The sequence below is a fragment of the Coffea eugenioides genome, chromosome 5 (assembly GCF_003713205.1).
Source record: "Coffea eugenioides isolate CCC68of chromosome 5, Ceug_1.0, whole genome shotgun sequence".
In the NCBI taxonomy this organism is placed as follows: Eukaryota; Viridiplantae; Streptophyta; class Magnoliopsida; order Gentianales; family Rubiaceae; genus Coffea; species Coffea eugenioides.
Window position 1 is genome coordinate 51,336,208 of NC_040039.1, and position 15,774 is coordinate 51,351,981.

Below are 15,774 nucleotides of genomic sequence, written 5' to 3' on the forward strand. Positions count from 1 at the left end.
ATCTTTGTTGGGGATTGAGGCGAAGTTTCGTGTCTGCCAAATCATAGGTATTCAAATGTCTGCGAAGTTGCACGCAGGCGGCAGTCAAGAAGTTATTTGCTCTGATTAGTAATATTTATAGTTCGAGCGGTGTGCGTAGAAAAGAGTGATGATTTCTTGATAGCGTTGATTGACCGGAATGTGTGTGAAAATTCGAAATGGACGTTTCTTCAATCCTTTCATGATCCGGAGCTTTGCATTCTCTGCGTGAATTACAACCTTCCCCGTATGAATCCTTTCCCTTCCCCAAGTGTCTGTCAGAATATGGTGCTAATTGATTTTTCCTCCGGGATAGAGCTGTCCGTCCATTCAAAGTTTTGACTTCCTCTTGTGGGAGTTTGATCGTTGACGAGTTTCGTCCAGGCTATATGGTTGATTGTCTTCTGTCTTTACAAGGATCCATCAATTTTGGCGTCCACAAAGGTGGTCTTCTTCTTTCCTTTCTTTATTTATTCGCACTTGTAGGAAAAAATCAATTGGATAATTTGTATTTATCAAAACTTGGACCGAATATTACTATGGACACCAAATACTCCCTCTATCCTATTTTATATGTCTTGGTTTCTATTTTAGTTTATTTCAAAATATTTGTTATAATTTAAAATAAAAATAAATGAAATCCAACTTTTCTAATATACCCTAACTACAATTTTCAAGGAAAAGCATTTAAGTCATCTTCTTTTAATAAATCATACGACAAATTATTTTTGTTTTTAGGTAGTTATGCCTTCTTTAAAATTCCAAGCCCAACCAACGAAACGTTGAAATTTAATTGAGGGGTAATAATGTTAAAACATTCTTTTTGATAGCTTATGTGTCTTTTTTTTTTTTTTTTATGCCAAATGATAACATTTTCATATATAACGAAAGCTGTTACAAAATTGGAGTAACTGCTCTTACTACATCTTTTCCAGCTAATCTAACTAACCAGAGAGGGAAGGAATCCTTCCACTTAATTTCACTAATCAAGTGTATGGCATACTTTGCCAGCTTGTAACTAACATGATGGTTGCCTTCCCTTTTAATAAAAGAGAAGTTACACTCACTAAACTCTTTCCTAATCACAAAGACTGATATCTTGTAGAATTGATCCTATTTTGGGGTCATTAGTGTTGCCTTCTAACCTTGCTTTGACAAGTGCGTGCATTTGATTTTTCTATCAATGAATGGTTCACTGATTCTCTTTGTTCAGGACCTACCCAAGCTCTTATCAGGGCTCCTCCATTAGCTTCTCTAGCAACAATTCCCTAGCCTTTCCTTGTATCTACCGTTGCATCAGTATTGAGCTTGATTGTACCTTCGTGCGGTGGTAGCCATTTCTTCTCGCCTCATGAGTTTACCTCCATTTCTTCTTCTTCTTCATCTGCTTCTCCCTCTGTACATTCTGATACTCGATCCACGTCTGCACAGCCCCCTTAATTGTGTGGACACTTTTTTTTTCCCATTGAACTGTATCTAATTTCTCAACTTCCAAATCTACCATAATCTGTTTACAGTTAGTATAATATGATCTTTCCTTTCCGCTCTATCTTTGGCTTTCATGATACTACCCACTTAATTGGGGCGACTTTCCATATCATCTCAGGATTTCTACAAAAGAACATCATATGTTCAATTGTTTCTGTACCTTCTCCACAACACCTCGTTCACTGGGATTATTCTATGCAAACACTTCCCTATGAAATGTTTGAGTTCTGCTTCATATTTAGACTCCACAGAAACTTGCAAGCTCCAGAATTCTGCTCATTTCTGCAACTATGAACTACTTCCTTTTGCTGTGTCCTTTCCTTTTTTTCCTGTTGGATTTCCTTTGCAACCATGTATCCGGTTTTAACAGTATACACTCTTGTAGCTGAGAATGACCATACTAACCTGTTTTTCCATTATGAATGCCGATTGGGGTACTGATGATACGCTTGCAATCTTCCTCACTAAACACAGCACTTATCATATCCACTTTCCACTTTCCATCTTGTATTAATTCATGTACCTTCTACAGTTGACAATTTGTAGCTTCAAAGTATATATCTTCCCTTTTCCCCTATTCATTATCCGTCTGTGCTTCCAAATGTTAATACTATGTCCATTTCCCATCCTTATGTGTCTTGGTTAAATTTTATTTTTTTAAAATTATGTGTAAAATTGACCATGACATATAAAATGAGATGGAGGGAATAGTATTTATTACTACTTATTAGTACCACAAGACCGCCTTTTTTCCTACGCACACACGCTGTTCTTAATTTAGAAAAAAAGATTCCCAAAATAAAAAATATACACAACTATAAAAGGAACAAGAACAAAAGTAAAGGATAGAATGCTTAAAGGCCAAAAAAAAAAAAAAAGAAGAGAGATAGATAGTGGATTTCAAATGTTAAATTTTTAAAAAGATGAGATTAATTAGAAAAATCATATAAACGAAGGATAGTAATTATTATAGTGTGTATATTCAGAGCAGGTTATATGCAATTTAATAGTTAATGAGTTAAAAAAACACCTCCTAAAAAAAAAGACAAAAGAAAGAAAAGAGGACAAAGAGAATCTAGTATTTACTGATTTAATCATTTTCACATAATCCCTCGTTAAAAATGGTGGAGGGTATTACAAAAGAAAAGAAAAAGTATATCTAGGATAAATGAAGCACGAGGATAGAATTTACACGGCACGACGTTGCCGGCTAAAAGCAAAACCCCCGATCCCGGACTGGCCAGTCGCCCTTTCACATATACGATATATGCATCCCGGTTGTAATATGCATCCGTGGGTCCATTGCCGGCGAAAATGTGGGTCCCCCCACGTCTAAGCTCTCGAAACGCCAAAAAATAATTTTGAAGCTTTACCAGCATTGATCCGTTTCCCACCTCCGGGTCGTATAAAACCCGGCATGCCTCCGAAACCCACCCGGCGCCGAGTAATTAACCCCCAGCGGTTGTGGTTGGCTCCCAATAGTCAAGGTCAAGTCATAAACTGTCCTCGAATCCGGATCAGACAGCGTCGAATAAGCCTTGTGAATTTCAATGAAATCGCATCCGTCCAAGGACTCCTCCGGGTGCTTAGCAGCGACGGCGGCGACGTCCGGGTGATAAATCTTGGCTAGTGTCCTGTACGCCGTCTTGATCTCTACTTGAGACGCGTTCTGCTTCACTCTTAGCACCTGATAGAGATTTCCGGGCTTTGTCCTAGTCTCCACCGCCGGCGGTGATGCCTCGGATACAGCTGCGCAAATCGTAATCCTATTTACAGCAAAGGACATGTTCCTTTTCCTGCGAGATTTGGGAAATTTTCTGGTGAGAATTTGACAGAGAGATTCCAGAAGCCAAAGAAAAACTTTAGGGTTCCGACCGTTCAAATAATTAATTGAGATGATGTGTTGGCAATTTGAGATGGGATATGGATTACGGAGTAGACATATATATAGAGGTCAAGGGGGACGATAGGGGGAGAGAAGGGGAGTGTTTTGGAAATGAAGAAACCGAGAGAGAGAGAGAGTGTGTAGTGGGCCCCAGTGATGATGCCGTGGGCTCTCTCTCTCATATTTCCCAGCGGCTGCCGGTGCGGTGCTGCTGTCTGTTTTGGGCTCATCTGCTGACATGGCTCCAACGGATTCTAGAGCACTGCTCATTTCTCTCGTCGGCTTGGTTTATCGAAGCCGCCGACTGCTTTAGTTGTTTAAAAACTTATTTATTCTTATTCTTTTTGGATTTTGTTTCTAATAAATCTAAACCACTACTGTTTCTTTTTTTTTTCTTTCGGTTTTTTCCTCTATTAGCCAAAATTTACTTCGCTATTCGAAAAAAAATAAAAAGAGAGAGAGAGAGAGAGGAGAATAAAAAGAAAAAGAAGTCTAAGCATAGCAATACCTGGAGTAGTTTTTTTATCATCAAAAGTCAACTTCTATATATATAGCAGTGCCAGTACCTTAGTTAATCGACATGAAAATATATGCAAGTAAGTACAGTAGAAATAAATAGGGATAATTTCAGAAACCTCCCCTGAGGTTTCTGACATTTACACTCACCTCCCCTGTGGTTTGAACAATTACACTAACCTCCCCTGAGGTTACTAATCCTTTACAAATTCAGTCCAAATGATTAAAATATTGTTTTAGAGAGTGAAATTAGAATTTTGTACCTGATTTGCCCTTTGTGCTACATATCCAATGAATGACAAAGTATTACAAATTAATTAATAATTAATAAACTTTAAGGAGTATAGTTTATAGGAAAAAACGTATTACTTATTTAAAGTGCCTGCTCTTTACGAGTATTTTACTTTCAAACATTTACTTTATTACAAATATTTATTCTTAAATACAGATTTGTATTACTCTCAAATATTTAATTTTTGTTAAATAAAAAACCTACCAGTTATTCTTCCGTAGAAATATTAATATAACACTTTTTCAATTTTAGTTATAAATATTTATGTATTTAGCATAAATTAAATGATTCAGGATTAAATACTCATAAAGAGCTAATACTTTACTCATGTAATGGATGAAAACCATAAAAAATTAATACTTTATGGGGGCATTTCTTTTTTAAAAAAATATTTAATTTATATTAAATAGATAACCTACTGATTTTCTTTTTGCGAGAATATTACTGTAACACTTTTTAATTTTTAATTACAAACGTTAATATATTTATCATAAATTAAATATTTGAAAATAAAATATCTGTAAAGAGCGGGTACTTTAAATAAGTTATGTGTATTTGCCTATAAACTATACTCTTTAAAGTAAAGAGTATAGTTTATTGATTTAAGTTAAGGAGTGTAGTTTATTAATTTAAGTAAGGAGTGTAGTTGATAAAATAAATGGTCTCGGAATTAAAGTTTTCTTTCATTTTCACCCATCTTTTTTGAAAATGTTTCAAAGAACAATAATATTTATATGTTTCTTTTCTTTTTGCCTGGCGTTTTTAGAAGGTGCGAGATTCAGGTACAAATATTTCATTTAGACACAAGTACCATAACAGCTACTATACCAATAGTTTACATAATACTACGTTGATCCAGTGTGGTCCCCCTCTCTCTTTCTCTCTCTCTGAAGTTTCGTCGAAGGCTTACCAAAGATTATTGATTGTGCGAACAGTTAAATAGACCCAACCACTTTTGTGTGCACGCTCGTACTTATACGTATAAACTAATCGTTTTACCAAAAGCATACCCATTTTTGTCTCTTAAGAGGACTAACCCCGCCACCTACAAAAGATTCTCTACTAGCTAAATCAATAAACTATACTCCTTACTTTAAAGAGTATAGTTTATAGGCAAATACACATAACCTATTTAAAGTAACGACTCTTTACAGATATTTTATTTTCAAATATTTAATTTATGATAAATATATTAACGTTTGTAATTAAAAATTAAAAAGTGTTACAGTAATATTCTCGCAAAAAGAAAATCAGTAGGTTATCTATTTAACATAAATTAAATATTTTTTAAAAAAAGAAATGGCCCATAAAGTATTAATTTTTTATGATTTTCATCCATTACATGAGTAAAGTATTAGCTCTTTATGAGTATTTAATTCTGAATCATTTAATTTATGCTAAATACATAAATATTTATAACTAAAATTGAAAAAGTGTTATATTAATATTTCTACGGAAGAATAACTGGTAGGTTTTTTATTTAACAAAAATTAAATATTTGAGAGTAATACAAATCTGTATTTGAGAATAAATATTTGTAATAAAGTAAATGTTTGAAAGTAAAATACTCGTAAAGAGTTGGTACTTTAAATAAGTAATACGTTTTTGCCTATAAACTACGCTCCTTAAAATTTATTAATTATTAATTAATTTATAATACTTTGTCATTCATTGGATATGTAGCACAAAGGGCAAATCAGGTACAAAATTCTAATTTCACTCTCTAAAACAATATTTTAATCATTTGGACTGAATTTGTAAAGGATTAGTAACCTTAGGGGAGGTTAGTGTAATTTTTTAAACCACAGGGGAGGTGAGTGTAAATGTCAGAAACCTCAGGGGAGGTTTCTGAATTATCCCAAATAAATAAGCAACAAAATGACAGGGTTGACCAGACTCCAATGGCCAATGGGCTATTCGGCTCAAAATCAGCCCACAGATAGGATAGGGATCAAAAGGAGTCTTCGGCGGCGCCAGCGGTATATCAAGTGTAGTATGGCGAGTGTCGTTTGGCACGTGCCAGAGCTTCTAGACACTTTGCAAAGCTGTGGCCCGCAGAAGGCGTGTGTTCGAACTCTCTCGCCAGAAAATGACCTTCCTCTTTACCCAATTAATTACAGGTTGAACCTTGACCTCCTTTTGAATTGTGAGTTTTCTTTTCCCATCCCTTGCCATAAATCACAATATACTCTTTTTTTTTTTTAATAAAAAATTTAAAAATTACAGCCCAAATAATGTCAAAAATAATGCTGCAGGAACTCGAATTCATGTTTAAAGACAAATAATTGATTTTGACTTTCTTGATGTCCCAGAAGCAAATCTCTTTGTTCTGGTCCTTCTGATTTCTTTTTTTTTTAAAAAAAAATATTTGATGTTATTTGCAATTTAGAGGATTATATGCTGAAAATATGAGTGATTTCTTTCTTGATTTCCCGGCTAAATGTTTGGAGACAATCACATAGGAGCAAATTTTATTACATATAATCACAAAAAATAAATAAAACAAAGATATTTCTACGTGGAAAAGCTAGAGATGGGATATTCATGAATACTGCCTTCCTCGTGCCAGGCCTTCTAGAAGGCCTTTCTCTTTCACTCCGCAATGGCCATGGGCCCACAATTTCAGATGTGGAGGTGAAGGAAGGTCATCGGTCTTCTTTCTTGCTGTGCCTTCATTTTGTTCTTTTTGTAGTGTAGGTCGCACCCAATCACTAGTCAGTTCAGGTTTGTCCCATAATTGTTCGTATGGGATTAGATATTGGCTTCTAGAAACGTATCCTTAAAAGAGTTTGTTTATTTTAGGACTATATTATTATTAATATATATATATATAATGCAGGCAACTAAGGTCCTAATGATCTATTATTGTGTCTCAAGCAAGATTGTGGTTGAAATGTCACGTACATTGAATTTGAATTTTAAATTTATACTTTAATTATGTGATATTTATCTGATAATAACAATGTATACACTATCCGTATATATAAGATCGAGTCATAAAAAAATTACTCTAATTGACAACGACATGAAAATTTTGATCTACCGCTCCCTCTTTAACATTTTTTTTTTCCCCAATACCATGCTGCAACAGAGGATGATGATGCATACAATCACAAACATGTCAGGTAATTATAGAAAATTTCAAGTCACGTCGACATCCCTTTCAACGAGGGAAAATCTTGATAATAAACGATTATTATATTATTCATGATTAAACAGTGGGGCATCATCAGTCTGTGAAAGAGAGTAGCGTGCCCTGATTGATTATTGTTGCGCTAATTAAGTGATATCTCAAGATTTTGCATGCACCGCAAGTCAAGTCCACTATTCCACTATTCGACATCATGCTTGTTTCTAGAAGAATACCTAAGAAAAGGCTGATTCCAATGGTCCACTATTTTTGCTGCTGAATTCCGCTTACATGGTTGAAAATTTTGATTTATGTCACAGCTAATCAAAGTACCTTAATTAGGAATCTTATTAGTGATAATCATGTGGTGTTTTACCCAAAGCTGTATATACCAAGATAAATTGATTTTTTTTTTTTGTTTTTGTTTTGGGGATATCCTAACCTGGAATGTGCTTGTTATTTGTCAGGAGACGGAAAAGAAGGGAAGGGAAAGTTAGCCTGCTGCTAATGCATTATTAATTTATCAGCTCAATACGATATTTGCGGTAGCTTATGTCGATGGTCGATGATTTGATTCCTAGTAGGCAGGAAATTAAATCACCTTAATACGTACATACACCCAATCATAAAACAGAATGACAACTTAAATATTTTAATATTAGACTTTCTTTTAATTTTGATTTTTAAATACACTTTGTGGGGGAGTGGATTATAGAATAGCCAACAAGCCAAAATCATAACTTGTTTTTCCCCTGAAACAAATTAAAGACAAAATATCTTCATAAATAACAACCGAAAATCAAAACGTGGGCCCATATTTTAGCTTCTAGCTTGCCACAATTCTTTCCTGAGATTTGTTATCAAAATGAACTTGATCGACACGTCCCTACAGGTCGCAAAAAGCTGAGTCAAGCTCTAATACTGTGGTGCATTCAAGCTCGAGTTCAAACTACATTATCTGAACTCGAGATTGACGAATCTTCGATTTCAAAACTTGAGTTTGAATCATGAAAAATATAGGGAGTTTGAGAAGCAAATTGAGATCAAGATCGCGTTCGAAATCGAGTGGTAAAAGATATAATTTTTCTAAAAATAGAGATTTTTAAGTAAGTTGACAATTATTAAAAAGAAAAACTAAAAAATATGTATATATATATATATATATGAAACTCATAAAGTTCAACAAGCTTTTGAACAGAATACCTAAAGGTTCAAGTTCAATTTGATGACCATATTCGAATTTACTTGAATTCAGCTCGAGGTGAATCAAACTCGAAATCGAGTCGAAATTTGACCAAATAGCTCAGGAGCATTTTGCAAGCAACTTGCTCATTTGGCACCCCTACACATCACTAATTTCTCGTGTGTAGATCATTATTGTTATCTGGATTTTTTACTTGATCCGCTTTTTCTTCAACAGTTAAGGGCAAGATTAGATTGATTTGAAAAGTTCTTGATATGTGGGATGATGATATTTGCTAATTACAGCTTGAGGTTTCCGACATGTATGACTACTTAAATCAAAGATATTCTATGGTCCATTTATGGTATCATTCCTTAACTTGTATTTCTCAATGAAAATAATAGTTCACACTCTAAGCCTTTTGAAACTGTCATATAATTTAAGAGTCAACAACATTTATTTCACCATCTAACACTGAATTTAATTTGAGGATATAATACCCAAAAGTACTATAAAATCTCCCCTTAAATTATATTAATAGATATCTACTGCAATTAATGATTCAAAATTTTCCCTTTCTCTTTTTGCCTAGTTTTATTAAATAACCAAAAAAAAAAAAAAAAGAAGCAGACGCATGGGAATCTGCAGCCAGGCCTGCAACGAACATAAGAAATAATTAGTGAGTGATTAAACTGCCCAGACTGCAGATGCATGTAGTACGTGTAACGCTGCAGGTGGTCGCTAATGTAAGCCGCCGCCGTCCAATAATGTCCACTTTCGCCCACTAGCGGCTGCTGCCAATCATACAGTTTTCGTTTGAACTAAGTAGACATATAATTCGTTGCCTTTTTTTTTTTTTTTATTTTAAAGAATCAATAATCTACATTAGATACTCCAGTCTTGTCCACAAGCGGCTGCTGTTATTCAAACAGTTTTTGTTTGAATAAAATAGACAAAAAAATTTGTTCAAATATTAACCCACAGAAAATGTCTTCAAATATTAAGATGTCTTTGCCAATCCAATATGAAACTATTAAGACTGCAGAATATAGAGCTATAACTGAACGGTCTTCTAATGAATGAGAGCTCAGGTCATTGAAGGTTATGGCGATGAGTCTGTGGAGCACTGCACTAGCATTATTATATCAATTTTTTTTTTGTGTCTAGTCTACTTGGAACAAATAAAAATATATATCATTTTTTAGAGTATTCTAGTGTGTGTTTATGTTGGTTTTATCCAATATTATGAGTAGTAACTAAAGTCGTTCGTTCGTTCGTTGACGGATACATTTGGGTAAAAGAAATGCTACGTTGCCGTTCAACGTTATTTGAGATAGGAGTTTATTTGGATGATTTATTTGAGATAATTAATGTAGCATTTTTTGTAATGTGATGTGAGATAAAAAGGTGATTAGAAAAATAAAAAAATAATTAAAATTTATTAAGTAAATTATTTTATTTGAAATCAAGTTAATCCAAACAAACCCATTTGTTTTTGAAGGAATAAAAGCTTTAATCAAACTAGTACACCACTACCACACAACAGACAACAGGAATGAGTTTTCATATCAACTCTTAATCAATCAATGGTGAGAGGAATGTCGACCCAAGGCCAAGACAAAGGAGGAGGCTATGATGATGGACGGGGATGGTGCTTTAACAAAATTTTAAAAGCCAAAGTCAAATTTAGTTGGTTCTGCTTTTTGACTTCAAAATCACCAAATCGAACATTTGCATCATCAATCTTCCCTCGATAACATATACTCCCTCCGTCCCACTTTGATAGTCTTGTATTCCTTTTTCATCTGTCCCAAATTGTAGTCCACTTTCCAATTGAATAATGTAATTGTATTTTAATTTTTCTAAAATACCCTTATTCAATGTAAGTAGTTGTTACTATAAACCTACCCATTTAATGAGAGTTGATTCTTTTTTTACCATCAATTCATGTTCCCATAAAGTTGTACCATATTTAATGTGAGGGTATTTTAGGAAAATAACAATCTAAATTTACTTTTCCAATAAAGTTAACTATTTTTTCTTAAACTGTGTGAAAAAAGAAACAGGACTATCAAAATGGGACGGAGGGAGTAATTATTATAATAATAAAAGCATTTGCATCAATCTTGCTCGTCCAGTCCAGCGCATGATGATAATGGATTCTGCGGTGCAATTGTTGTCAACATGCTACTACTCGATTTGATTTTAATTTATTGGAGCTAAATGGCTTTCATCCTAATATTCCATTTCAATCAATGGGCATAGAATGGCTGAATTTGATAACAGGATTCCAGAAGGTTGATGATGCTGATGAATCGGAAAAAGAAAGAAAAAACCACCATGCCAGAAAATCACAAAGAGAAACATAAATAAATAAACACAGAGATAAATAATAATTGTACGTACTAATGCCTAGTCAGTTGAAAGACTTGCGACAAAGAATTGTCATCCAAAGTTGAAACACGGACCTATGAATTGATGGCCCAACAGCTGCTCTGGGCTTTTTGACTGTCCAGGTCTTCTCTCTTCTGAAAGCACCCTCGCAAACCTTTTCAGAGCAGCCTCATTTGCGCCACCCACCATTCTCAGGTTTCAACTGCGCCACAATGCCCGCAGCCAACATTTGAAACTGCCTTCTCCAGTAGATAGATTCTCACGGATCTCACCACCAATCTCTATCCATGTTTTCCTTTTGCGGCAATATCCAACCCAGGATTCCGTCCCAATTAACGTATCATCCTGAATTTTTATCGTCTCATGCAAGCGTGCAAGTAGTTTCTGTGTGATTAATAATTTTGATTGCATAATTGTGTTTACCACTTTACTGTACCATATATTTACCTGATAATAACACGCATATGCAAGTACTCAGGCATTTATGGCGACTTACTTGGATTCGAAGGTAAATTGTCCAGAGAAGCATATGTTGTCGGAATTCTGTGTCCATGCAAATGTCAACCATGTCAGCACTTGCTTGAGCGAAGAGATCCACTAAGGGTGAGGTATATATTAATTTAACCAACCACTGAGTTTTGGCTCAGTCGTCACAAAAAAGGATTGAGTCCCTCTTTGAGTTATAGATCCGAGTTTAAATTCCACCTACAGTAAAAAAATTTTGAAAGAGGTGTCTCGGGACCCTTTTGATTTAGTCAGATCTGTATACCTGCTAGTCCCTGACGACACACAGCATCATTAGGCTGCTCCATTTTGCTGTTTTTTCACAACTGTGCCTGGGTTGGAATCTTGCCGGTCCTGTGCCAACTGCCCAGTGAAATCACTAGAAAATGACCAAAATCCTTGGCCCCAATCGAAAAGAAATCCGGATTTTGGTCCAGTACTTTTTTGGTAACTTGGATCGTCCCTAATTTTGTCTACAAATACAATAAAACCAGCATATCACATTTTTTTTTTTGTAATACAAAAACTTGATTAGATCTAATTCCGATCACCATCAAAGGTAAGGGCATGCCCCTGAAACCTTAAATTACTTATAAAAGTTCTTACAAATCATTCACCAACATAATTCTCACATTGATAATGAAATTCGAATATATGACTTTTTTGTGAAAAAGCAACCTATCCTTACAAATTAAGCCAACATTAACAGGTCAACGTTTATTCATGTGATGAGCAACACTTTAGTTGCGAAACATTTACCACAAAAAACAGACCTATAGTGACATTAAAATAGCATTGCTAAAGCGACGATACCGGATTTGCGACAACATCACCATCAATGAGATTGAATTCTTGAACATTCCCTTGGCCATCCCGTGTCTAGAAATAATGGCCAGGTAAATATGTTGGAGCTGCCGAAGTACCGATGCAGATGTCAGACAGTTGAGCAACCAAACACGACGATCTTTTGGGTTTGGGCCTGCACCCAAGATCAAAGCCTTATGATTCGTGTTACGTGTCCATGCGAGACTTGATCAATGTACTTAAAAGGAAAATCTTTAAATGCCCAAAAGTTTCTTTGGTTGGCATTGTTGAAAACTAATTATATTCTTGATTGTGGAAAAAATTAATTAACTCCTAATCATGAACTAATTATACCCCTAATCAGGGAAAAAATTAATATCTCCTAATTATGAATTGGTTATGTGGTGAATGCCAGTTGGTTTCCGACAAAAAAATAGCTTTTTCATTCCTATTGTTTGCGGGATGAGCCGGTTTCGATTCTATTGTTTTACCACAAATATATTTTGTCCCTTATCTTTTAATTTTCGGCCAGTTAATGATAATTGATAAGTAATCTCTTAATTTGATCTAAATTCGATCGTTAATCAATCAATTACAACCAAATCAAACAAGTGACGAAAGCTAGCAAACTCATTCCTCACTCTCCGCTTCTCTCTTTGTCACGAACTCCCATTACCTTATGAACCATAGCAAAAATCAGAACCAAATCTCCAGAAGGACCACATAACATCATAAATTTAATTTTTTGATTTGTGCTTGAAGTATTTTATTTTATGCGGTTGTTCTACAGATTTGTGTTTGATGTTTTGCTAAGGTTAGCAAAGTAAAGGGAGTTTGCGACAATAAATAAATTAGTCTATTAGCTTCTATCTTTTGCCTCCCATGCTTGATTCTCACGCGTTTCATTAAATATTAAATTCAGTCCAACTTAAGAGAGTAATTGACAATTGTCCTTAATTGGCCAAAAATTGAAATGTAAGAGGCAAAATGTGTTTGAAATAACATATAATAAGGACGCAATTGGCTCATCCCCAAATAATAGGGATGAAAAAGGTATTTTCCCTGGTTTCGGATAGTGCCTACTCCTACATTTAAAAAAACAAAAAAAAATACCATGAGACCATGATAATTGTTTTCAATCAAGATGAAGAAAAATATATAAATACGTACCACGCAAGTGGAGAAAATTGTGGGTTGCAAGTATCAAAGGCTGTAATTAACTGCATTAGTCACTGAAAGGGGATGAGTGTGATTTGGTCATATTGTAAGGTTCGTTTCGTAATATGCAACAAACCTCGGGGGACGCCTTTTTTCCCTTGAAATTAAATACCTAAAGATGTCCAGTGAACCTCTTCTTCTAATCCCAGCCAACATCTCAAAGTCTTCTTCATCACGCAACCGCCTGCGCAGCCTCCTTTGCTGGACGGACTTCCCTCACTAACGTAAGCAACAGAAGAACGGGAGCATATACAGGGAGGAGGAGAACAGGATCATGAGTTTCATAGTATCAGAAAGATTGTTGCTGTCTAGTCAAGCTAGGCCGATGGGTGGAGATCAGCTACGGAGCGCATCTTTGAAGAGATCTCAAACTTTCACGGGCGGGCGGCGGCACATCAACGATCGCCCACAAGGCCTTTTTGCCTTTGCATCCATCAAGTTCTCCCAATCCCAATCCCTCTGCAGCACTACTGGCTCCTTGAAGCGCAGTTTTCGTGCCTTCTCATCCCTTTCATCCGAGTGTGGGTCGCCATTCGACAAGTTGGAGGAGGCGGCAGAGACGGATGAACTAGAGGGTTTCCCTTGCCTGTTGGTGCCATTTGGATTTGACATGAATACAGATACGGGAAGAATTATGTATACCCATCACGCCGACTGCTTCGACGATGTCGAGGACCGTCATAGAGACGATCCAGGGCGTTATCATGTCTTGAACTTTGCAAACTGGAAACTGCTTAATGTTGAGAAGAACATGAGGACTATGTGGCTTGGCCGGTATCTCTCGCCTGATGATTCTAAATGCGTTGGATCTTCAAAAGGCTAGCTTGCCTTCGTGAATATGCACCATGGATCTTTCTATCTCTTCAACCCCCTTATCCCCGCTGATTCCTTCTCCTACCCATTTATCCCACTTCCACCAATTGAGACTCTTCCAACAGTTCTGTGTAAGGTGTCTCAGAAACTGCACCCTTACAGCCCAAGGAAGCCAAAGCTCGGATTACAGTTCGTTACATTGGAGAGTAAGTATCATTTTTCTTGCTCAACACAAGCAACTTTTACTTGTTCTGGAGGAATTTTACCGGTGTGTTCGAAAGAGTTGAGCAAATCCTTCATTCATAAGGTTATTTTGTCTTCTTCCCCACCCCCATTCCCGTCTAATTCTTCTCCTCATAATCTTCACGAATCGGGCGGCGGCGGCAGTGATAAACCATGTAGCGTTATGATTATCCAGGATATAATAGAAGAGATACTCAACTTTTATGCTTTGTGCGAGAGTGATCACCTTGAAGCCTGGGATCTCAGTTGCCCATCTTCTCCCAAGATGACTCTCGTAAAATCTGAGTATCCTTCGCTTCGTTTTTTTGCTGGTTTGAACAGCGGTGATGAGTTAGAGAGAGCACAGCTATGTCGGAAGAAGTATCTTGTAGATTCTTCGGGTGAATTGCTGCTAGTCTTGAGGTATTTCCAAACTTTCAAAGCTGATGTGCCAGAGAAACGTGCCCATAGGTTGACAAAGTGCTTTGATGTTTTCAAGTTGGACTTTGATGAGAACAAGTGGATGAAAGTGACGAGCTTAGGGGGTCGCTCATTGTTCTTGGGTACTAATGAATGTATTTCCGTATGTGCTGGGGATTACATTAATCCGGGGTTAAGACTAAGAGAAGATTCTATCTACTTCACTTGTGTAGATGCTGAAGTTGAGCCCAACACTACTTCTGGAGCTTATCATTTGGGTGTTTTCAGCATGAAGAATCGAGAAATTGATGTCCTGTATCAGGACGAGTACAGGAAGATGGACTCCCATCCGGTTTGGATTTTCCCTGGCCTTTGAAGGCACCTTATCTCAGCATCGCTAGCTTTCGCATGCAACTTCCTTCCTTATTAAATATACAAAAAATTAGCCTCTTCTTCTTCTTTGGATGATGATGATGATTAATTGCTCTTGTCCTAACACCGGTTTTGCTGCACCAATCAATGTCTTAGCGACGCCATACTCCGGTGCTGTTCTAACATTACAAGAGCAAAGTTTGCAGCCACATAAGTTAATGGAGGGAGTGCTGATAGTGTACCGTAACATTTGTGGACAAGCAACGCAACTTGTTGTGGACAAACTGCCATCCATTTTCTTTTCTTTGGTCATTTTTAGTGTTTTCACAGGAACATAAAAATATTACTACTAGTACTTAATTTTCTGAATGTACAAACGCTAGTAGTACGTACTTTCCCGCATTCTATTGTTATCGTTGTTCTATGACTATTTTAATATGTGTATCAAATTCATACGCAACGGATCTTCTGTCCCACATCCTGTGCCACTCTCTGTCCCATTTTTTATTATATTG

The 15,774-nt window shown here is 36.1% G+C and overlaps 2 protein-coding genes across 2 annotated transcripts; one reads left to right on the forward strand and one right to left on the reverse strand.

Moving 5' to 3' along the window:
* Window positions 1-2,561: 2,561 nt before the first annotated feature.
* Window positions 2,562-3,507, reverse strand: LOC113772016 (chaperone protein dnaJ 11, chloroplastic). Its single transcript, XM_027316553.1, has one exon. The coding sequence runs from the start codon at window positions 3,290-3,292 to the stop codon at window positions 2,876-2,878; it is 417 nt and encodes a 138-aa protein (XP_027172354.1). The 5' UTR covers window positions 3,293-3,507; the 3' UTR covers window positions 2,562-2,875.
* A 10,763-nt stretch (window positions 3,508-14,270) lies between these two features.
* Window positions 14,271-15,263, forward strand: LOC113771991. The gene has a single exon (XM_027316534.1). The coding sequence runs from the start codon at window positions 14,271-14,273 to the stop codon at window positions 15,261-15,263; it is 993 nt and encodes a 330-aa protein (XP_027172335.1).
* The last annotated feature ends 511 nt before the right edge of the window (window positions 15,264-15,774 follow it).

Bases quoted from the DNA above. Each gene is read 5' to 3' on its own strand.
- LOC113771991 (XM_027316534.1), top strand. From the start codon at position 14,271: ATGCACCATGGATCTTTCTATCTCTTCAACCCCCTTATCCCCGCTGAT.
- LOC113772016 (XM_027316553.1), bottom strand. From the start codon at position 3,292: ATGTCCTTTGCTGTAAATAGGATTACGATTTGCGCAGCTGTATCCGAG.